This window comes from Motacilla alba, chromosome 4A (genome assembly GCF_015832195.1).
Source record: "Motacilla alba alba isolate MOTALB_02 chromosome 4A, Motacilla_alba_V1.0_pri, whole genome shotgun sequence".
NCBI lineage: Eukaryota > Metazoa > Chordata > Aves > Passeriformes > Motacillidae > Motacilla > Motacilla alba.
In genome coordinates, this window is record NC_052045.1 from 12143772 (window position 1) to 12167982 (window position 24211).

At 47.1% G+C, this 24211-nt stretch overlaps 2 protein-coding genes across 12 annotated transcripts in view; one reads left to right on the forward strand and one right to left on the reverse strand.

Moving 5' to 3' along the window:
- The window catches only part of TBC1D8B (TBC1 domain family member 8B), a 33870-nt gene extending 26463 nt beyond the window's left edge, over positions 1-7407 (forward strand). For both annotated transcript variants that reach the window (XM_038164455.1, XM_038164456.1), the window contains one exon: positions 25-7407. In XM_038164455.1, coding sequence (XP_038020383.1) covers positions 25-435 — 411 coding nt within the window. In that variant the 3' untranslated portion in view covers positions 436-7407. The remainder of the gene's footprint in view (positions 1-24) is intronic.
- PASD1 (PAS domain containing repressor 1) overlaps positions 2659-24211 on the reverse strand; it is a 103929-nt gene continuing 82376 nt past the window's right edge. For 8 of the 10 annotated variants that reach the window (XM_038164458.1, XM_038164459.1, XM_038164463.1 and 5 more), the window contains 12 exons: positions 22343-22449; positions 19541-19688; positions 17360-17441; positions 15755-15878; positions 14879-14988; positions 14318-14404; positions 13228-13386; positions 12508-12711; positions 11500-11705; positions 10820-10912; positions 10129-10336; positions 8722-8892 (listed from right to left, as the gene is read on the reverse strand). In XM_038164458.1, coding sequence (XP_038020386.1) covers positions 8722-8892; positions 10129-10336; positions 10820-10912; positions 11500-11705; positions 12508-12711; positions 13228-13386; positions 14318-14404; positions 14879-14988; positions 15755-15878; positions 17360-17441; positions 19541-19688; positions 22343-22449 — 1699 coding nt within the window. Of the gene's footprint in view, positions 8893-10128; positions 10337-10819; positions 10913-11499; positions 11706-12507; positions 12712-13227; positions 13387-14317; positions 14405-14878; positions 14989-15754; positions 15879-17359; positions 17442-19540; positions 19689-22342; positions 22450-24211 lie in introns of all 10 variants that reach the window. The other 2 variants (XM_038164462.1, XM_038164465.1) reach the window with 2 other exon arrangements.

The following is a 24211-nucleotide window of genomic DNA, read 5'->3' on the forward strand; positions in this document are numbered from 1 at the left end:
AGTCTCTTCTATATCTCTCTGTAGTCTCAGTTCATCCAGTTCTCAAAAACTCTCTACAATCTGTTCCATGGGGATCCTGAGGAGGAGCTCTTGTATCGGGCTATCGCGGTGGTCACCAGCCTCCTGCTGAAAATGGAAGAAGTTGGCAGAAGGCTGCAGAGTCCCATGTCACCTGTCAGAAGTCCAGTTGCTGTTACAGAAGTGGCTGCTGAAGTGCCCAGAGAGAGGCAGGAGGAAAGCAGCTCTGAGCAGACTGAAAGCAGTAGAGCACAGAGTTTGGAAGTAAACCATGAATGGTCTTTTGCCTTTGAACAGATTCTGGCATCCTTATTAAATGAGCCAGCCTTTGTGAGATTTTTTGAAAAACCTCATAACATTAAAGCTAAAATAGAGAGTGCTAAAAATTTACAACTTAAAGCAAGAACCAGAGTGTAATTTTCTTTACATTTGACTCGGAATTAATCACATAAAGTGCTTACAAATGAAGGCTGTAACTATGGAAATCAAGTCTAGTGTTAACATAGGAAATGAAGTTTGAAGAATTAGCTTCAAGTATCAGATTACTGGTATGTAATGTAAATAAAAATAGTTTGAAGCACAGTCACTTTCTTGCATTGTTCATAAGTTTCACTCCAAAATAGGGACTGAATAATGAACTGCCTTTACCATGTTATTAAAACATGCAGCATTGCTTGGAGATACTGGATGTGTACCTGTTGCAAACCTGTCTGAATCACTGTTAGAATAGGTGTTCTCCAGGTTCTTTTCTATTACTGTGATAAAAGGAATGTCATTTTCACTTTAAAGGAGTGTCAACAGCTTGGAGGTTGTCTTCCACATTAATTAGTTATTTCCAAATTGCTTGTGGACTGGGGCCAAAGCAAAGTGAAAACTAAGAACAGAGGCTGTGGTAGCATGACAGGACCATGAGATTAGAAAAGGAAGTTGCCCTGCTCACAATTCCTCTGCTTTGATGTTAGCCATGGGTCTGGACTCTAGCACATTCCAGCCCCTCTTTCTCATTTTCATGCCAATCCTCCTACAATGAAAAGGTGAAAAGGATGGAAGCTTATTTGGTCATCCAGGCTGCACAAGGATGCAGAAACTGATTGTTTAAATTCAAGGGAAAGTGGAGGCGAAATCTGTCTGACCACATGGTGGTTGTAGTTTATCTGGCAAAAGGAGACATTGTTGGCATCTTAGGGGCATGTTGATGAAATGTGGAGTTTTGCTGGTGTTTGGAAAGCCCAAGCACAGGCCATCTGTGGCTGAGTGTTGACTGTTGAGCTGCTTAGGGACAGATTGCAGTTGCTTCTTTGCCTACCCTGAGCCCATATCTCAACCCAGTAATTACTATTGCTTTTCTATGGCACTCTGGATTGTTGCTGCTGTAATATTTTCCATCTGTCAGGATTCAAGGCAACAACAAGATCCCCTTGAATCTGACTTGAAGTGTTTAATATATAAAATATGATATAGTAGAGATCCTGTAGAGGAAAGCTCTGTCAGTGTAAAGCTGAGTAATGTTGGCCTTGAATCTTTGGTAGCTGGTGCTAGAAGGAACTTAGAGAAGGAGGGTAAGAGCTTGTATTTTAACAACAACAGCAAAGTAAGTGGAGAGTCTTGCTAAACTAGTTTAAAACATCTGTTTCCAAAGCCTGTATGACAATCTTTCTCTGCAGAGCAGCATTATTTTTATACTGTGCATGTTTTTTTAAAGAAGCAGAATGGGGATGGTATATTTTGGAGGCTTTTTGTGCAATACTAGTCTGAATGAAGAATAAAACAAATTTCTGACTTGTGTTACAGGCACTTTGTGAAATGCCATCATTGGAGTTGGTGTTAAATTTATGAATTATGTCTTACACTCTCCTCAATGCTCTCAGGTATTATAAATACAGTTAAATAGTATAAAGTATAAATGAATATAAAATAAAGTTTTACTGAAGAAGTCCAAAAGCTGTATCATATATGTGGAGAATGAGGAAGCTTTTTTCAGAAGCCTTCACAAAGTGATTGCAGTTGATACAATATACTGCTGATTTATATTTTTATGTATAAAATAAAAAACCCTAATTTATCCATTTATGTGGATATGGATAGGGCCACACCGTATTACTTTTTAAAAATGTTTTCACAAAGTTGTTCAGAAATACAAAGCAGATGATGTTTTTCTAGTCCAGGATGTACCCAGATAAGGTTTGATCAGTGAGTAATTCTGCAGATAGTCATGATGAAATTAATGGAACCTCATCAGAAGAGGTACAGCTGCCCATACCAAAAGCTTTTGTAGGTTTATGAGAGATACTGTTTATGTCAAGTAGTCAAAGCTGTAAACTATTTGCTAATCAAAGTAAAAGAGATACGAAAGTCTTAAAACTTAAGGACTTTTTTGATTGAGAGCCAAGATGTGAAGATCTAAGTGCAGAAGAAGGTGAAGGAACTTGCAAAGTACAACAACCTTCTGTTACCTGGTTGTAAAAAGGTGCTCAGTCTGTACAATGCCCTTTTCTGTTAGTCCCCACCCAAGAGACTGTAGAGCCTTTGCCAGCTGGGTAGTAGCTCTTGTCAGAGGTCATATCCATGTATGAAGAGCATATATATCAAATTTAAGGCAATGATGAAGGGGGGAACACTAACTTTTATTAACTGCATGGATTTTTTTTTGTTAAATTTCTTTCTGTTTTTTCCCAAAAGAGGTGGTGTCTTTAAATTGTTCCTGTAATACACCTGCAGGCTGATCCACGAGGACTAGTCACAGTGACCAGGCATCCAGTCTCAGCAGAATGGAAGGTGGAGTGAGGTCACTTCCAGTAGGCTGGCAGCACTCGGGCAATGGCCCAGCTGGCAGGTTCTTCCTTTTGGAACCTCTGGATCATGGGCTGATTGTTTGGGGAGAGGTGTAGCAAGTGCCAGTGATTTCCAAGGAGTGTCCACCCAGGGGTGTATTTGCTGAGCTAGTACCTCAGTGCACCATAAGCTAAGCTCTGACAGAGGAACTCTGGAGTTAGTGTCTAGCTTCTTTCCTTCCCTTTCCTATTCACCTCCTTCCATCCCTATTCCAGACAGGCTGGCTAGCAAATAGATGCAGGTTTGGCTGGGACTGGTGGAACTAGAACAACAGCAGCTCATTCCCTTCCTTCACTCCTGGAGAGTGATGCCCTGACTTCAGACCCCTGCACAGTCAGAGATCTCTGTGCTGTGCTGCTTCTTGGCCAGGTGAAGCTGGTGATACAGAGATGGCCCCAGACTCCCTTCACATCACCTGAGGGTGCTAGGTGTGCCCATGAACAGGAAGCAGCTTGGTTTAGTGAATTCTGTTGTGTCATTTCACTCACCTGTGTTACTTTTTTTTTCTGTAAGCTTCCATGAAGTTTTCTGCCTTTATTTTCAGGTTCAGTCATAGGAAATAAATGAAGGTGCATCATTCAGTACAAACTAGACAGCTGTAGATTGCTACAACTACTGCTGTGTTTGTCCAGTTTGACAATTGCAGTGCCTGCTGCAGTGTGACTTGGCAGCTGTGTCATGGTCACCCTGCAACACTGGCAGTGGCTGTGGGGGACACTGCACAGTCCCTCCTTGTGGCTGGGCCGTTGTTGCTGTGTGCCAAGATGACTTTTGTCAGAGCTAATCAGTAGCCTGGGGACACAGCCAGCGGAGCTGGGACGTTCCTGGTCTTGCCATAAGGAATGTGCTGCTCTGGAGCCTGACTGCTCCCTGAGCTCTGGGTAACCAGTGACAGCCCTGACCCCCACAAGGAACTGGATGCTTGGCCTCTGCGTGCCCAGCTCAGGGCTTGGGCAGGTGAGGGGAGGGAATAGCTCAAATAATAAAAATACCAGCTCTTTCCACCATGGGGGACAACTGATGGTAATTAAACCGGTAGCATTTTCCAAGACATTGAAGTGGCTGCTGCCATGTGATACAGAATAATCACTTTCTGTTTCCATCCATTTCTAAAACAAGCCACTTGTTCATCACTCTAATGGCTAAATAATAATGTAATTATAGAAGAGTTTGCTACCATAGTGACTAAGAAATAGCTGTGTGTTGATTTTATCAGAAGTTTCTCATCCAATTGTACCATACAAGGTTCTTGATTGTGATTGCTGTTGTTATCTGGACTAAAACAGAAGGAAATACTGATTTGTTTCCTGAAAAATAGGTTATTTTGTCTTTTTTGCTATAGCTTTGTCACTTTACCAAGATGGCAGCACATGTTTGTGTTGACAGATTGGCTTTTATACAATGTATTGTATGCAGAGGTACTGTAAGACAAATGGGGTGTTAAATAAAATATTGTTTCCCTTAAGTAAAAAACCCCTGTGTTTGAAGCATTATTATTTCCTGTGATGGCCTGCTGTGGAAGTTCCTTCAAGAGTGATGCTCATGTTGAAGCCACCTTTAGTCAGTGCTTTGCAAAACAAGGAGCAAGCCAAAGCCCCTGCTGGGACAGCAGCCTCCCAGAAGAGGAGGAAAAATGGAGACCTAGATTTTGAAGCCCGAGCTGGCTTCAGTGCTGAGCCGCTGCGTACTGGCACTTGCTTTTTCCATCCAAATTCAAACACAGTGTGCAGACCCTGATGCCTTGTTCTTTCTAATTCATGTGCTGCTCCTATTGCCTCTGGCACTGGTCACGGAAATCCCAGTCCTTGTCCTGAGCCCTGTCCCTTCAGCTGTCCATGCACATGGACACAATGGCTGCTGCTCTTGTCTCTCCTGGAGTGTAGGGATCAGATCCCTAACAGACCCACACCACCCAGGGAATAACAAGAGTACATAGTGTGTAAGAGGTCCTACAAGTATTATTTTATTTCTTCTTAATTTTTTTTAAATACTATGTACAATCTGTTTAAAGCTTGTCAAAATGCATGGGCTCCCATTCAATGGAGCTGTGCAGGGACATAGATTCAAAACAAGAATAAAATCTTTACTGTTCATCTTCATAAGACACTTACTTTTTCCCATTACAAAATACTTTTAAGAATAGTAACATTTATAAATGTATTTATATTCAACATCATATAAAATAAACCAAGATTTATACTCAATTCTAGAATTTTTCTTATTTTCTTTTTTTTTCTCGCATCGACTATATACAATATATACAGTAACTTCTCATTGTATTTGTCAAATCAGCCTGATTATACCCACCAGGCTTTAGCTTATATGTACAAATATGCTAAAAGTGCAAGACTTTATTATTTAAAGCTGCCTGTGTTTTCAGAGGTCTGGAATTGTGTGGCCTATATATATTTATATATAGATATACATCTGCATACATATAAGTGTATATTAAAATATGTATATCTATATATATAGTTATGGTATATAGGTACTTGTGTACTAGAAAACCTCAGAACATTTATGACTGATAGGTCAACACCGACACTGGAGGCCAACCCTGCTGCCATCAGTCACGTCCCTGCCCTCTGCTCATCACCAAGTCACACTTATGTTTCCTTGTAGGAGGCTGGGGGGGCATGAACCAAACCCACCAGCAACCCTCAATTCCAAATGAGTCATAAAAGCACAGGTCATAGCTAACACCGAGGTAAACAAATACAAATCAACCTGAATAAAGAGATCTTTTATCCATCTATTTTTTTGAGAGTGACAATATAAGGCAAAACCCCCCTGGCCCTGATTCAGCCTTGCCCTTGGCTGGAGGCAGACTGAGCAAAGACCAAGCAAGCCCCAGAAAGGGTCGGTGGGATTTTGTCCTTTGGAATATGTTGAGAAAACAAGGCCCTACCCATGAGGCAGTGCCTGGGACTGTGCAGCCCCCACCCACCAGCAGCGAGGCCAGCGGCTGGGGGGGCTCTGAGAATAAGGGGGGCACATGATAAAGTGCATTTTTAGGTCTCTGGTTTTAGCGAGGCTGGTCTAACACGTAAACATCCTCACCAAGCTCCTGTGCTCCTCGCCGGGAGCTGGGAGCAGGGGCTGTGCCCCCAGCCCTCTGTCCCTGCAGCCCAGGGCTGCCCTCAGCAGGGCTGTGCCCAGGGCACGGCCCTATCTGGCACACCCACTGCCCCCACCTCCCCCAGAACCCCTTCCCAACCCTATTTTTTTTTTTTTTTTTTTGGACTCACTGCCAAAGCCACGGCAATGGCTCTGCCTCAGCTACCTACCAAGCCCTGTTAAAAAACACACCCCTCAAGACCCTGACCCCAACCACCACCACCTCTGAGATCTATGATTGCCACCTGCCACGGCTGGGCTGTGTGGTGGTGGGACACTGCAGACCAGCCATGGGGATGTCTCGGGGTGATGCAGGTTTAATGGGGAAGCCAGGGAAATCACAGCCTTTCCCTCCAGCCAGCCCTCCTGTGCCACAAACTGTGCAATGTTGGAGCCCTAACACAGATATATGTTTGCCTCCCCTCTAATGTTATGTGCCAAGGCTATGGTGGAAAAAAATCCCACAAACAACTCCCAAAAATACAACCCCCTCCTACTGCATCCTCATGAGCAACCCGGCTGCCTTAGAATGGGGAAAAGGAGACCCTAAAACTAATAGTGCTTTGAAAACAAATGTTTCTACCCTGAAGGCTCTGTGCTGGCCCTTCTTGCAGAACAAACCTGCAGAGCAGGAAAGCCCCAGGTGTTAATATTTCAGCCCCAGATTGCCCCAAAGGCAGGTGTTCCAAATCCCACTACCAGCAGTGAGATGGCCCTGCATGGCTCTGCTGCAGCCACGGTTTCTTATCCTGGTTTGAAATGGAGGGGCTGGCTCAGACTGTGTCCAAGAGCAGCTGCTCAGCTGCCCAGCACCCAGGGGCTGCACGGGCTGTGTGAGCCCAGGCAGGGTCTGTGCTGACAAGGCACGAGCCCCAGCAGTAGACCCCAGGCTGTCGGGCATCTCGCTGCCTCCCTTCCGTGGCCAGCCACGTTCCCCAGAATGCTGCATGTGGCCAGCTCTGCAACCCAGGATCCATCGTGGCTGGGAGCCCCGGGAGCTGTGCATTCAACGTCCCAGTCAAAGCTAACCCGTGCAGCTGCTTGTGCCCAAGGGAGGGGACCCATGAATAGCCAGGGGTTGGCACAGCTTTTGTTCACAAATCCACCTCTGCCCTGGTCAAAACACCAAAGCACCCTAGGGCCTCGCACCAGTCCCTGAAAGCTCCTGGCTGAGCCCAGCTCCAGCAGCCTATCCTCCCACTGCCACTCCCCCCGGCAGTGTGGCACAGCAAAACCCCATCCCCTTCCTCAGGAGGGACTGCTGGGAACAGCCCCTGGTGCACCAGGGCTGCAGGAGCCCTGCTGTGCCCTTTTCTTTAAACACAGGGCTACGGGCAGCTGCTTGTGCCACAAGCTGCTCCACCAGTAACGTCAGGAACACCAGCTGCTGCAGCGCTGCAAGGGGCCCAGAAAGAGGCTTGCAGAAGGAAAAGAAGGAAAAAAAAAAAACCCCAAAACACCATATTAAAAAAAAAAAAAAGGCAAAACCAAGTATTCTTCACTTGGTTTCAACAGACATTAGAAACTAAACATTAGGAACTAACACCTCTCTAAACCTTGCTGTCTGCCAGCTAGAGCTTTACTGCTAGATGGACCTGGTCCTAACTAACCACTGCCTTGCAACGTTTATAGTAATGGCCAAACCCATCTACATTTGGGCTCTAACAATGCCCAAAGTTAGTACTCAGCTACTAACACTCCAAAAACGTACTTTGAAATTTTTCCTTTGGAAAGACACAAACAGTAGGGACACTTAACTATACACCCACTGAGGAATAAACTGGCTTTTCAATTCATAAATATAAACTTACAGTTAAAAAGTGACAATTTACAAAAATACAATTTATTGCTGACCCTATGGGCTTGTAACATCGTGTGTTGTGATTATACATTTTGGGTTCGCCAAATTGAAACATGACCTAGCAAAACCACAAAGTTTGCTGTCATATGCTGTTCTATGCATGTTTGTTTGTTTTTATGAATAGAAACATTTACAACTACATCACTTGAAACAAAAAAAAAAAAAAGGAGTAAAGATTCTTTGTCTGTAACCTGAAAAATGTTTGGCTACAGGGAGTAAAAACCATACAAATTTATCTTCGCTTGTTAACCAAAAATAAAACACGACAAATATTGAACTAGCTGCGATGTGAGCTGGTATAACAACAGTAAGAAATTCAGGCAAAAGTGGTGTTATGTAAATTAGCAGCATTATCCAAACTCCTGGAAAAAAAACCTGCGGGACTGAGGTATAGAAAAAGGAAAAAGAATTCACAATGGACCTACTACAGCAAAACGAGTTATGTACACGGTAATCCAATGGTGTCCTGCGGACTGGTACAGTCTATGTGCTCCAAATGCTGGGCTTAAATTCACAGTGACTTTCAGCATTGAAGTCCTGAATGGAAAAAGGTTTTTTCCCATTGCAAACCGAGCTTCATGACGGCCTGATACCTCCCCTCCCTGCAGCAAGAATGCCACCACTTCCAGTGGCACCACGGCGCTGGGCCAGGGCACACCCTGCTGCCGGAACAGCATCACGGAATACATTCCATGCATCTGGCTGCATGGAAATCCCAACAAACGAGGCCCCTGCAGCCATGCATCCCTGTCAGAGATCATCAATCCCTCCAGGCACCACCTCCCCACGGAGCCCGACCTCTCCCGTGCCGTGCTCTGATGGCGCCGTGCTCTCCCGCGCGCGCCGGGCGCAGCGGCTGCAGCCGTGTGCTCCTCGTCTCCCAGAAGCGACTCTCAGGGCAGCTGCATCTCGGGCAGGTCGGGCAGGTTGCAGGGCTGGCCCTGGGTGTGGTGGCTCTGCTGCTGCGGGTGGAGGAAGTAGCTCAAGGGGTTCTGCTGCGGCGTGTGGGGCGGCTGGAAAATGCGCTGCGTCGGAGCCCCAGGCACCAGCTCAGGGCCTTGCATCTGTTGGGAGACACAAATCGGAGCAGTTAGACCTGCCCCGTCACCCAGCTGTGCCTCTCTTGCTGCAGGGCTGATGCTGAGACTCATGCCCCAGAGTGTGTGCACCAAGTCCTAAACTTGGTGTGAGGGTATGAGCTGTGCTCCTCAGATGCTGTTGCTGCCAGCAAAACCAACAATGCCTGGAGAGCACAGACCCATCTGTCCTAACAGGCTCCTGGAGAGCCCAGTAGGAATGGAGACCTCCAAAATCTACTTGGAGGTACAATCTGCAGGATGTGCAACTTTAATCTTTCACAGGAAAGCTCTTCAGACAACCAAGGAAGAGGTTCTAGAGTAACCATGTACCCACCCATGGCTGGTACCTCAAAGACCTGCACTTGCTGTTTCACCCCCTGTTAAAGGCACTGTGCCATCAAGCTCTGGTTTATTGTGGCCCTGGAGCTATTTATCTGTCCCAGCATCATCATTCTGCTGTCCACACTGCTGGTCCTCAGGACAGCAATGCAGCCCAGGAGGACTCACACAAAGCAGGGACAGCTCCTGCCCACATTTCCTGACAACGGTGATTCATTTCTCACTTTAAATCCAGTCCTGCTGTGTGGCTGCTTTCAGCTGAACTGACTTCTCTTGCTTTCTTTTCTATCTTTGCCTGGAGAACTGTAACTTAACCTCTGCCATCCAGGCAAGGCTTGGAGAGTGTGTTACTGATGAATTATTAGTTTCAACAACCCCTTTCCTTGGTGGTGTCACTAGTTCAGCATGTACTGATGTAAACTGTGTGCTAAAAAACCAAAATCACCTCGTCCAGAGATGTGTGTTGTGAAATACCCTTTTTTAAAAAGAAAGCTGTGATGGCAGCTGATAAAAACCTTGCTCTGATGAGATGGAACAGCAGGAGGTATGCTTCCAAAAGACTTTCCCTCTTATCATTTTTCACGACTACAGCAAGCTTCCCACCAGAGCTCATCTGGATGAAAAGCTGTGTTTGAAAAACAGGGTATTTCTTCTGTGCACTGTGTGATAATGGAATTTGTTGGAAAGTATGGCCCTGAGTGGGTGCAGAGACAGCCTGGAAAGGCTGAGCACCTGGCTATGTGGAGATCCAATGGGAATAGGGGATGTGCAAAGGCCCTGACCAGGTTTGATCAGCCAGATAAGCCCTGTTTCTTCCAAAAACCCCAACCCATCCCAAAGCCATCCCTGTGCCTCCTCAGAAACCTGCTTCTGCTCCAATACCTGAAGGTAGAGGCGGTGCTGCTGAACCTGCTGCTGCGGCCACTGGTGCAGATGAACCGGTGTGCTGGCCTGGTGGGAGGGGAAGCTGGTGTGTGGGATCATCAGAGACGGGGAGAAGATGGGCGGCGGGGCTGCAGGTTGGGCCGTGCTGCAGGTGGCTGGCTGCACCTGTGCCGGGGGAGGCAGGGTCTGCTGCTCTGCAACAAACCTGCCACAAGGAGGAAAGCCAGGCATGAGAACACACACCCAGACTCACCCTCAGAATGGGCACTGGGGAGCCCAGCTGCTGCAGGAACCAGCCTGGAGCAGGGCTGGTCAAACCATGCAGCCCCAGGAGCTCCCCGATTCCCCTCTGCCCACAAAGAACAGACTGGAGCTACTGAAAATAGTAGGTTTACTGAAAATCAAGGTTTTTAAGGTTGTACATTTTCTCCATGTCTTGCTCAAGCATTTTATGCTTTGCAAAATCCAGAAAATAGTTAATTTTTAAAAATGCACTTTATTTATCATAAAGTTCTTTGTAATTAAAAAATATTCTCATCTTTCTCCTAACTGGCTAAACGTTTGTTTCACTTCAGACTGAGACTGTTTGTATTTGCATGACCAGGCACAAGTTTTTTCATGTCTTTTTCAGTGCCATAAAGTGTCCTGCTAAGACACTGCAGGAAAATCAGGGCCAGCAGAGACTCACTTTCCTTGCTGCCTGCTGGCACTGCTCTGCACGGGCTGGCAACTGCTGTTGGCTGTGGGCATCATGGCTTGGATGGACTGATCCAACAGCATCCTGTGGTGTAAGGAAAACAGAGGATGGTCAGGGAAGGGAGAGGTCCAGGGTTCAAGGTCCTCTCAGTCTCTAAAAACAACTCCTTGAAAATCCTCCATGAAAGCAGGCAAATCACTACCTTGAAAACAAGCTAATGAAATAGGATGCTTCTTATCACCTCACATCTCCCCTGCGAATACATGCTGAGAAGATTAGGGTTGTTGGGACTGGAGAAGACAAGGCTCCAGGGATATCTTATGGCACCTTTAGCCTAAGGGGCTAAAAGAGAGCAGGAGGGGGACTTTTGACAAGGGCGTGGAGTGGCAGGACGAGGGGGACTGACTTTAAACTGACAGAGGGTAGGGTTAGATTAATTTATGGAAATACAGTGAGAAGAGGATTTAAGGCCCCTGAGGATACAGCAGGATGTGCACAGCACCCTGCCTGCCTGCACACTGGGCCCACCCTCACCCAGGGAACATCCATATGCTGGCTGTGGCATCCCAGGCCCATCGCCCCGAGCCCAGCCATGCCTGCCCTCCTTGCTGCCCAAGTACTGCTGTCTTCTGTCAGTGCCCCCAGGATGGTCCCAGCAGGGCTCTGGGTACCTGAGGCTCCTGTCCTGGCTGTAGTCAGCTGGTGGCTGCCTCTCGCTGCTGTCAGCCGGCACCTGGGCAGCCACGGTGATGGGGTGTGCTTGGGAGAACACCATGGGGTTGTTGTAGAAGGGCACTGAAATGCTTGCCTGCCCTGGCACACACGTTTGCTGGCCTTGGCTTCCTCTCATTGGGTGCTGCTGCTTCTGCTGCTGTACCTGAAATGAAGACACAGGTACCCACCTCAGTTTTAAAGCTCCCTAATGGAAGGATAAAATAACCACTTACAGTGGGCAGATGGGAAAAGGAGAAGGAACAACAGGATATTGGCCCTGAACACAACGGTAAGAACAATGTATCTATTCAAGACCACCAACCCATTAGCATTTATTGTCCCTACAGAGCAGGTGTTGGCATCCCCAGACAGCCTTTTGAGAAATTAGAGTACAAGAGTAAGGCACAAAAGTCTTGAGGAGGAAGAGAACAGCTTAAGAGGGGAAGTGCAAATCTGAAGTCTCCAAGGAAAGTGTCTCATCGGTCCTTTAAAGCAGCAGTTTTGGCTTTTTTGAACAACTCAAGTCTTTCCCATCTTAATAGTGGATTTAGGTCTAGTGATGACAAAACTGTTTTTTCAAAGCTGCCTTCCAAGACTCCTCAGGCAGAGCAAAAGTAATCTTTTAAAATGATACCTACTCCTGTGTTATGAACCACAACTCTCACTGGCTATGAATAATGAGCACCGTGTTGATGAGAGCCCAGACCTCCCATTCTCATCCTCCCCAGGCACCAGGAGAGCTCCAGCAGTCTCTGGGGTTTAAATGCTTTTTGGCTACCTGTTTTTTATTTTTACAGTTGAGTGACATTGTTCACAAGCGACCCCTGACACAAATTCCTCAATGCCAGCTGTTCAGTAAAACCAACACAGAGGGGCTGCATGGCACCACGGGGAGGAGTGACACGGCAGACAAGTGTTTAGAAGCTGGAAAAGCGGATGATGAAGGCAATGAAGAAGCCAGTGACCTGGGGGGCTGTGCCACAGGGGTCCCTGAGGAATGGGTGCGGTGACAGCAGGCGGGTGCTGCAGTAGTGCTTTGTCCCCGTGAGGGCTGGCTGCTGTGCCTTCTTGGCTGTGGTCTGCCGGGGCGTGCCCTGCGGCGGTGGCCTCCGGGGGCTGGGCTGCTGCACGGCGTTCAAGATGACGGGGATCGGCTGCTGCATCAGCATCTTTAAGTGAAAGAGGCACAGGAGATGTTGGTTGTACTGCCTGGCAGAAATAACACTGCAGCAGCAGCAGTATCTCTAAATCCAGGGGCAAAATGAACGTTTTGTTACTTTTCAAAAAAGTAACAGAAAATCAAATGTTAGCTAGTGTCCAATGCTTATTCAGACCCAGGAACGTTCCAGCTCCATTGTGCCTGCTGTGTTTTGCAGGACTGGCAGTAGGGATCCAGCAGCACTAACCAGACATGGAATCACCAAGCTTTTTTTGTGCATAGGAGACTTTGGATTAATTTGGGATTGCTTTTTTTAAAGCACAGAAATTACTGATTCAATACTCAGCCAGATATTGACATCATTCATCTCTCAGGAAACACCACTCCCACAGCTGAAACCAAGTTACCAATTTGTCAAGAGTTCATTCCCAAATGCTTTTGCCTCAGACAATTTTGTTACTGCTCTGTGTGCTCAAAGGAAAAGCAAATGGCTGGTGAGTTTGGGGGCACCAGGGGCAGCAGGTACCTGCAGGTTGGAGTCCTGCACGAGCTGGAGCTGCTCCTTGATGACGTGGAGCTCCTCTTGCTGTGTTTTGATGTCAGCTTGCAGGATGCGAGTCCTCTCCTCCAGCTGCTCTTTCAGCTGGTGCATCATCCCCAGCTGGGCGGGGAAATGGTACACTGGCTGCAGAGAACAAAGAACCACACAGTGGAACCAGTCCTGCTACTCACATCCATAGCAATGCTGGATTCAGAAAATGACTGCTTTTCAGCTTTTGCCATAAAAAATATGATGCTGACAAAAAATGGCAATTGCATATTTAACCAAAGTGCCACCGTAGTTCCAGAGCAGCAGCACATCTGGCTTACCTGCAGTGCCTTCCTCAAAGTGTTGGTCTCTATAATTTCTGCACAGATGAAGTGTCTATACATGGGACTCTACTGTCCCCTCAGGATAACTCCCTGCTGGTTTGGGCCCACTTGTGTTTTGTGGCAGACACTACATCCAAACCCTTGCCACACCTCCTGGCTGGGCTTCCAGTTGTGCTGCTAATGATATTTGGCAGATGCCAGGCCCAAGATAGGCGGCAATCCCACCTGGGGATCCATCCTTCACTCCTACACTGACCATTTTCAATCTCTGCTTTATAGTCTGAACATTTACTGCACTGATATCAAAGCCCTGTAAGGACAGACCTTGTCATTATGGTTTATGACTAATTGTTACTGGGGTTTTTGTTTTCTTTTCTTTTCCTGGCATAACTCAAACCTTCCATGACATCCCCTTCCTCTACTAAAACTCTCCATCATTGTATCAGCCTGTAGGCAGCTGCTAGAGGTTTAGAGAGAAGCCTTCAGCAGCCCACAACACTTTTTACAAGTGTAAACCTTCTCCTATGCTATTTCTTTGGGTGTCCCACCTGCTCTCTCTGCTCTCTGAAAGAAGTGGTTGCAATAAGGTTGTTGCAGGTAAATCCCAGCAACAGAAAGGGCACAGAAACCTTGTCCCCACTCTGGGATGAGCCAGCAAGGACTTGAGGGCAGTGAACCAAAGCCACCTCGGCTACCCTGCTGACAGGACACACCAGTGCACTGAACAAAAACAAACCACATACCATCACAGGGTGCTGGGAGGGCACTGCCAGCTGAGCCACGGGGTGCTGAGAGAGGTGCTCACCACGGGCTTGAGGAGTGGCTATGGCCTAGAAATGAAAACTTTGCCTTACTGTAGGTCCATAGCACCTCTAGTGCAGAGCTGGTGCTTCAACAGCTCATGCCAGGGATGAACAAGTGCAGGGAATTGGACAACTGAGATTGGAGATCTGAGGATAAGTCTGAAGGGAGAATTTAGGCTCCTGCACACCCCTGATAATTTCAAGTCCTTGGAGTCAGCACCCATTTTGGATGAAGGTCACGTGTACAAACCCCAAGAAAAGAGGGTTGGTGCCGTGAAAAGGCATTTAGCCTGGAGGAGCAAACTGGATCCTGAAAGAAGGCAGCAGAGGAGCCTCTAGTGTGCCTCCACTGGCTCTGCCAGCCAATGGCACTCCCCAGGAAGCCCCGGCACACTCAGAGCGTGGAATCCAGCATCTCTGAGGCTGAGATCAACGATCAATGCTTGTTGTGCTCATTTCACCACAGCCTCAGAAAGGCTCCTGCCGCTGAGGAGCACTGACCTGGGTGCTGCTGGGCGCTGCCAGCCGCAGGGCTGCCTTGTCCCCCGGAGCCCCCGGCGCCGCGGGCCGCGTGGGAGTGCTGGTGTCTGTGCGCCGCATGGATGACGTGGCTGCGAGAGAGACGCTCACTGAGATACAGCAAACTCTGCCTGGTACCCTGGCTAAGCCTGAAATCCACGGATGAAGATGGGCCCTGACCCAAACAGTGCCAAAGTGGGTCTCCAATCTGCCCCTCTGCTGGCAGTTTGGCTCTCTGCCCCTCCGTGGTCCCTCTGGCTCCCCACCTCACTTCTGGGCTCCCTCCTGATGCTAACCCCCTATTCAGCCTGCCCTCCATGGGTGTATCCAGATGAGATCACTCGCCCCATGGCAAGTATCTCAAGAAAAGTCCCCTGAGTTCCCTACCCATGGCCCCACACAGGGCCAGTCATCTTGCAGCCTCCCCCAGGGGGAGGAGGGCACTGATGAGAGCTGGGATGAAGCTGCCAGCACGGCAGGCATCCTTCTGTGCTCCTTCTGCAGGGATTTCACAGGAGAGATCCCATAACAAAATTATATTATCCCAACATAAAACTTTCGTCAGTGAGCTTGGTTTCAGTCAAGCTAGCGAGCCACCTTTTGTCCCCGGGAGCACAGCAAACAGCCGTGACCCTCAGCTGGTGACAAGCCAGGGGAAGTTGGCTCTCACACAGGGGGTGGGTTAAGACGGAGGAGGCGGCAGGTGGCCGTGGCTCTCTTGCCGCTCTGTGTCAGTCCCAGGGCTGAGCATTCCCCTCCCACCCCGACCTGGCCACTTCCAGCCGCACCCCAGTACTCCGGAGGCTGCTCGGCTCTCCCGCCCGCCGCCCGCACCCGCGCTGCGCTGCCGGCACCTACAGGTGGAGTCGGACAGGGTGGTGTGCGAGGAGCGCCGGGAGCTGTGCGAGGACAGCGACACTCCCTCCCGGCTGGCGTCCTGGCTGCTGCCGCACTGCCCCACGTCCAGGTAGCTGCTGTGGCTCTGCGGGGAGCGAAGCGCAAGAGGGGAGACCGTCAGCAGCGGGGAATGGCCCTGGAAGGGAGCTGGCCCCCTGGAGCCGCTGTCTGCAGGCAAAGCCAGCAGGCTGGGTGCGCACTCCAGCCAGCCCTGCTCGCCCTCCGCGCCCACGCCAAAGCCCGCAGGCACCCCGAGCCTCGCTCGAGCCCTGGGCACCCCCGATGGCACCCAGCAGCACCGGGGGATTGCTCCTCCCGGGGCACTGCTGCCCACGGCCCGCACTCTGCTGTGCCCACCTGCTCCTCCCCTGCCCACAGAGCCGCGGGCAGCGGGAAATGAGCTTTTGTCAGCCTCTCTCTGCCCGGTCTCTTCAGGAATGTCACAGCTGGTCGGCCGTGGTGCACTTGGGGCGGTGGCAGGAGGAATGAGTGAAGGTGGCAGAGGGAACGGTTTTACCCCTCGAAGAGATGGAGACGACTGGGAAGGGAGAGGGAGCAGTGCCATGGGGACGTCAGCTACAGCCCCAAGAGGACCTACAGCAAATGTTTCCTGAGGGGGACAGGTACTGGGAAGTGCTGAGAGCTGCAATCCCACTCACTGCTCCCTGGGGAGCAGTGGCTCCAGCAGCCTGTTCTGGGCAGCAGTTCTGTTCCTGTTTCATGGGAACAGCCTGAGCCCCCATAAAATAATGTCTGAAAGGCAATGAGGCTGATGGAATGACAACTACCCAACAGCCCACTTGAAATTACTTTGATTGCTGGTCTTATTTGTAAACTACCAAGAGGAGAAGTGTAAAAGTAGTTAAAATGACCCTGCTACTTGGGCTGATGTGTGGTGATGCCAGACTGACTCAAGCCGTGGAAATTATTGCTCATGGAAGTTATAGGTCACAATCCTACACTTGATGTGATCCAGCAACTGAGCTGAAGTCTAGGTAAGTGTTTTCCCTTGTCTTCCCGTCTTCATGCAAGTATCAGTGATGATCTGGCACAAGCAAAACAGGTACCCTGTGGTACTGCCCTACTCTTGGATCCTCTGTGCCTTACTAAGGGTGACAGGTACAGCAATCTGGCAACCAGCTCCAGCTCTACTTCTCTGGTTCTGAGCTGAGATGTTTTAACCTGTTGTTTGCGTCCAGGTCCCACAAAGATTACAGGGAGCAGAACAGAGCAATACAACTGCTGAATTCACAGTTATTGTGGAATCAGAGAATACGTGGTGTTACAGACCATCTAGTTCCAATCCCCCTGCCATCATGCCAACTAGATCAGGCAGTTCACAGCTCATCCAGCCTGTCCTAAACCAACATGGACAATTTGGAGCCATGCTTCCAGAATTCCACCAGAAAGCTTCTTAGGGCCTGCCTGAATCATGACCCAGTTCAAGGCTTGGAATGAGATGGGAGTAAAGAAAATGGAGAAGAACAGGTATTTCCCTCAGATTGGTACGCTATTACTCAGTTTGGTTTAAACATCTCCTCATTCAACTGTGAAGGAACATGGTACCTTTAGAGAAGAGGATGCCAGTTCAATTGATGACTCTTCAAGGCCAAGATCTCGTCTTCTCTCAGCCCGAACTTCTGCGTAACTAAAAAAACCCAAAAATAAAAAACCAAAAAAACAAAAACAACAAAAAAAGAACAAACCCCAAACAAAAAAACCCCAAAAAACAACAAAAAATTACTTTATCGCATCTGTGCAGGTATCCTCCCACAACAAATGTACATTCATTTTCTAACCTGATGATGATGAACAAGCATCTTTTTTTTTTGCATGGTAGTTGAGTGATCCCTATGACAGTGCCTTGGGTAGGTCCCTCCTTCTGAGAGTGCACAGAACTTTGCATGCATCAGAGTTAACATCCTGCACTCCAGTGGAAGCTCCAAATACAAATAGGCAGCTACACAAGTGCAATGTGAAGTGCAGGAACCCCTATAAGCGCCTCTGGAATTGTATATTTTCTTTCCTTACTTTTTTCCCTCTGAAATAATGAAATATTTGCAAATGCCCCATGATTCACCACTGGGATAAATTGGAGAGGATGTTTCAAAGACTCTCTGAGTGTTCATGCATCGTGGGCACTCTGAGGTGCCAGACTTTAGGGTGATGAAATATTAATGAGCTGCACTCTTCGTGGGAGGCAAGAGAAGTTGCTGAACCGACCTCACTTATATCATTGGGGTAATGAATTATCCTGAAAGAACATTTTAACTTGTGTGCTTCAGTAACATACTTCAAGCCTTAACTATCTGAGACAGAATTGAACTTCAAAATCTATTTAGGACTACATTGTTAGGTTTAAGAGGCACTGGAAGCAGAAAGAAGAAACAAGTTCATGCACAATAAATTCAGCCCTTAAAGTGAAGCTGAATTCCCTGAAGGATGGCAGAAGTAAGACCACTGAGAAGTAATCTCTCTGTGTAACATTTGCTTATGTTAACACTTCATATGTAGTTTATACCACAGGTCATAGAATCAGAATCAATAGAATTTGGACTGAAAGGGACCTTAAAAATAATCTGGTTCCAAGCCCTCAACCGTGGGCAGAGCACCTTCCACTAGACCAGGCTGTTCAGGGCCCCAGCCAACCTGGCCTTTAATACTTCCAGGGATGGGGCAGCCACAGCTTCTCTGGGCTTCCAGTGCTTCACCATTCTCACAGGGAAGAATTTCTGCCTAAGATCTAATCTAAACCTATCTCTGACAGTTTAAAGCCATTCCCCCTTGTTCTACAACTCTGTAACTCTTTCTCCAGCTCTCTTGGAGCTCCCTTAGGCACTGGAAGAAGTTCTAAAGGTCTCTCTGGAGCCTTTTCTTCTCCAGGCTGAACAATCCCAGCTCTCTCTTCCCTGTCTTCACAGGAGAGGTGCTCCAGCCCTCTGAGCATCTTCATGGCCCTCCTCTGGCTCACTCCAACAGACCCATATATTTCACATTTACTAGTGTGTGCTCTTCCAGACATTTGACAGAAAAAGAGGGGGACCAGACAAAAAATTGATTCCTGACACTACAAAAATACAGTGAGTAATAAGTTTACTCAAGCTAATAGAGCAAACCAGTGTGTCACTGTTTTTTCAAACCCTTCAGAAGATACATTTTTACTCTTCACATAGTCTTTTTTGAGATGGCTGTGGTAATCCAGCATATTCCCCTCCTGAAGGTGCATTCACAGAGCATCCTACACATGCACTGCCTTCCAGCACGGGCTGAACTCAGCACAAGCAGCTTCCCACTAGGGGGGGATCCAGGGCTGGATTTGGGTGAGGAATAAGGCCAGCAAGCCAGCAGCTAACTTTAAGTCATAAATATTTAAAGCTCTGATCAAAAGGTTTTGTAGGAGTTATATGATCTCATTCATGCCCAGAAAGATATGTCTGATTCCCAACAGCTTTAATTCTTTCTTTGGCCGTGTCATCACTAGAGACAAAAGGGGAATGAACACACCAATATATTTAGCCAAAGCTGGCTTCCAGGCTTTTGGCTCAGTTGCCAAAAAAAAAAAAAAACCCAAAAAAACCCCAAACCAACCCACATATTCCCTATCAGAATAGTTTCATGGACTTACATATCATTTTAGTGTGTCAGTAGGCACAGCAAGTATTTGGCTAACATGGAACAGAACTAGAAAAAGCAGTGGCTGAACACTGAGACACAACACTCTGTGAAGAGTTTGGTGCTTGCTCCTACCTGACTACCAGATGAGTGCAGACGATGAACTCAGGCTTGGAGTTCCACTGGTGGTAGGTGATGTAGTAGTGTGTCTGCAGCCATATCCACTGCTGCCCTTTGGTCAGGAACCGATAGTAACAGGATTTTCCTTTTCCAAACTGCATCACTGTTTAACAAAAAGAGAAAGCGAGATATAGCAAATGGGGATTTTATGGTGCAAAGGTGATCTAACCACATTCAGTCCCATACCCCTCTCCCAGACTGGAGCAGTGCTAAAATGGTTCTTGAGCTTTATAAAGAAGACAGATGATACATAACCATGTACTTAGCTCTTGTTTGGGGTCATTCCTGCTGACTTTCAAGAGTGCCCTTTGCCATTTTGAGATTTCTCTTATAACTGATATAACTATATAACTAGGTACATTTTTATAACTTATGGGTTCCCTGAAATAAGCATAAATAACTTTATTTAAACAAATTATTTGCCTTTCATAAGTATATGAGAATGCATTTTAAAGATTGAAGATGTGAAGTAAGAATCCTAATTCTTACTTCACAAAACAACAAGATAGTGGAGTTTTAACTGAGAGCTTTGTTTTGAGATGTGGCCTACTCCAACCTGGTATGTCTTATCAGGCTATGTCCAGAAAAACCTCAGGTGCTGTAATACAACTGGAAAATAGTGAGGGGAGCTACATTAAATAATCACACTAATTGTTCCAGACTGCTGGGAGTACAAAATGAAACATGTTCATTTAAAGTACCCACAATTAATGCAAAGTAAAATACAAACATGGTTTAAACAAACCCATTTCACTTGACAGTCGGCAAGACGTCTGCCTAAAGTGTCGACATGACAAACAGGAACCTAGCAAGCCACACTAACCCAGGTGGTTTCTTACTCATCTGCACACCTCTATTTGTGAAAATATCAGGACTGACTTCTTTAACATTTAACCATTAACAGTGATGGGCTTTAGATGAAGCACTTAGCAGAGATTTTGTGGCTAACATGACATGCTGGGGATCCCTCAGTTCCTACTCCTGGCAGACATGTCCTGAACCAACTTCTCTAAGTCACCTTGCCAGCACTTTATTTTGTTTCCCTGTGCTATAAAATAAAAAAAATCCTTTCCTACAGGTGTGTCATGAAAATATTCTTCTAATAGGTAAGAAGAATGCCTGGATGATAGAGATGTAGAATATAAATCATCAAGTTGATTCTCTGCTGAACGATCGGACCCACCCTCAGTACAGTTTGTGTCTATACCAAACTGCACATGCATTACCAAGAGGCTCTCACTTGTATCTGAATTGTCTTTTAAGCAAACAGCACTAAGAAGCGCTGTACTGGAGGGCAGTTAAAATACTCTGTTAATATTCACGTTTGCTGCATTTGACACAACTTGTGTGTCCCCCTGTCCCAGCTTCCTCTACGTGCTCAGCCAGGCAACCCACTCCCCTGGCAGCTGCTGCACCAGTGCTTTGCCTGGACAGGGCAGAGCAGCCAGCAGGGAAGTGGAGCAGGGAAACCTGACATGCAGAGAAGAATTCTTCCCCATTCTCTTCTAGGTCCCTCAGCTCCTCATATATGTAAGTGGTAGAGGGTTTGTGGTAGAGATGAGGGTGGTTTTCAGCCTCTCTCCAGTGGGCTGTGGGGTTTCTTGGTGGAGTTTCTTGGTCCCAGCCTCGTGCTGCTCTGCATCTCAGAGCAATTGCAGCATCCTGCTTGCTCTACTCTCTGGGGTGTCCTTCTTTCCTTTGAACAAAACACTCTGCTCTCAAGTGGAGATAGCAGAGACACAGACAGTGTCCCCCACAAGAAACCTGTACGTAATAGTTCTTAGCAAAATACCTGATTATCTAGATGCATTTTACAAAGGATGTAGTTATTTTTCATTGCAGTGCTTGGCAATGCAAAACCACCACAGGACACACATAACTCTGGCTCAATATCTCAGTCTGAAATACACCCAATAAAATGGAAAAAATCTGGGTCCTGGGGATAAAGCATCTCACATATGCTAGGAACTGCACACTGACTAAGAGTAGACCACACCTGCAGACACCTTCTGCCCTTCCTCACGTTAGCCCCAGCCCTCAGCAGGACAAGGTTCCTCAGCACTGGGCTGCACTGCTGTGGAAGCCAGGCGAGTTCTCCTTCTGCCCTGCCTCTGACAGGCCACACTATTTCTCCTTGCATGAAAATAAACTTCATGGACCTTCATTGGTGTTCACACATTGGCCTGAACTTGACTCTTCTGCTTTGTTGTTTTCCTTTTAGGCTGACCAAACATGAGCCATCTTCACCCACGGGGAAACTGTGTTCAGTGCTTTTGTATGTAAAATAATTCTGAATCTCCAGAAGCATTTTACTAATGAGTAAGTGAGGTTCAGAGCACCTAATTGCACAGGGAGGTGATCCAAATGATGCTCTCAAAAGGTGTTTTGGTGAGCTGAGCCTCCTGGCTAACTCCAGAGCCCAGGGGAATGGCAAGACCCCATGAACTGTGACAAATCAACAAAACTCACAGGGCAGAGGGGGGATAGTTCTGACTCCCAATCTTTTAATCTCATTTCACTCTGAGACAGCCTGTGCTCAAACAAGGTGTCTGTCCATTTAGGAAACCTGCACTAACAGCGCCTGATCTGAGGGAATTCTGCAGATTCCAACCTCCCAGGTAAGTGTCAGCTGTGACATGGACAGGGAGGTTCCCACATGTCCCTGAAGAAGAAGCCTTTTGCAATGACAGTGAAAGGTTTTGCTCAAGTGACAAAGGAGATCAGAGACAGACACATTGCAGAGGCAGGGCAACTTACAGTGTTCATGGCACCTAGCAAGAAGCTCCAGGTCATCTGCGTGGTAGTAATCATACCCTGACGTTCCCAGAACCTCAAAGGGTAAATATCCTATAATAGGTGGAGCCCTAGAAAGGAAGCAAAGGGCAGGGAGTGAGCACAAAACTTGACTCTTTGACATCCTGGCAGATAAGCTGTGATACAGCAACAAACACCAACATTCTCTTGGCAGGGAAGCCTGGAGTGGGTTTTCATATAGGCAGTGATGAATTTTCACATACAAACAAAAAAACCGACAGTGAGGGAGAGGTAAAAATTGAGAAAATGAAAAGGTGTGTGTTTACTGTTTCACAGCCTATTCATTATGTGGGTGTAGAGAAAGGCATGTACATATGTGAGTGACTCAGTTCATTAAGGATGCTTGTGAGACACAGCTTGAGAAATGCTATGGCTGATCCTGCACATAACAACTTGCAGCTAGAGTAAAATTATCCAGTAGGTTGTAAGTAAGTGTCATCTGGGTAGTAACTGTAGAAGAGAGAATAAGTGGGAAGCTGCAGTGTGTGTCAGGACCAGCTTGGGAAAAAGTAATTGCTCCTCTGGAAAAGCTTGGGAAACTACAGCCAACAAAACTTTCTGTGCTGGTAGCACAGACAGCAATAGGCATGGGGCTGATTTAGGGCTGTTTGTGCTTTGGTTGGTAGGGAAGGAATTGATGAAGTATTTAGACAGGCACATTGCAATGACTTACTGTACTGCTATCAATTCTAGATGTTCCTTCTTCTAGGCAAAACATGAGATTTTTTTAAAGCAAGTACCCTATCACAGACTTCACCATAGAGCCTGAGAGCTTATGATTATGAAACAACACTGAAATGTGGGGAGAAAACCACTGTTTTTGTCTCTGCTCCCTGTATCAGCACATCACTCTCCATCTCCCAGTGCTCAGGTCCAACCCTGCCTGCACCAACTCAAGCACTCGGTGAGGCAGGACTGTGCTAATGTGGCTGCAGGGTGTGCTGACAGTGTTCACCTGCCACGTTCAGTGTGTTTCTCAGGAATAGGGCAAAATGGTAAATAACTCAAAATGGGGCAGGCTGAAGGTGATGGTGCCTATCCAACCTGCCTCTCCTGCTGCCCCTGGTCAGCTGAGTGTTCTCAAGGAAGAAGGCCATAAAGTGGCCAAGACTATGAGGAAAAAGCTATTCCAGTGTATTACCCATGTGTTTGGATGGATCAGTCCTGAGTTTCTTGGTTATCACTGTGTGAAATTCTCTCTTGGCTGAGCCACCCAGCTCCATATTTTTCCCCTTGAGAGACACAGTGGGCATAGGTTCTTCAGCCACAGGGAGCCCAGGCAGGTCTACAACCTCCCTCCTCCCCACAGCTGTGAGCAGTCTGGCACCAAGAAATGGGGGAGAAGGACAATCTGCTTAGCAAGGTGTGAGCAGCAGCTCCTGAGTCCCAGCACAAGGAGTTAGCTGGGAGAGCCAGGCCTCCCACTGACAGCAAATCCCTCGGAAGAGAATGTGCTGAGCACATGGTGGTCTCTGTCACAATACAGCTTTATTTATTTAAGTAACTTTTCATAGCACTCTGTTCCTTTTCCTCATGTGACCCAGACTTCTGTTAATGATGATAATATGTGTATTTAATAAAGTGTCCTTGCTGTCTCTTTGGCAGAATGCATCACTGTTTCTCCTACTTTTATTAACATGCTTATATTCAAGACAATAGTGTCTTTCAGATGCACATCAGATAAACATTTGAGCTGATCAGGAAAGTATTATGATTTCCTGAATATCACCAGAGCTTTTCATAAAAGAAAGAAACCACAAAATGCTCCTCATCTGTCATTTAACAAGGAGGTGCCTTGTGGAGCAATTTAAA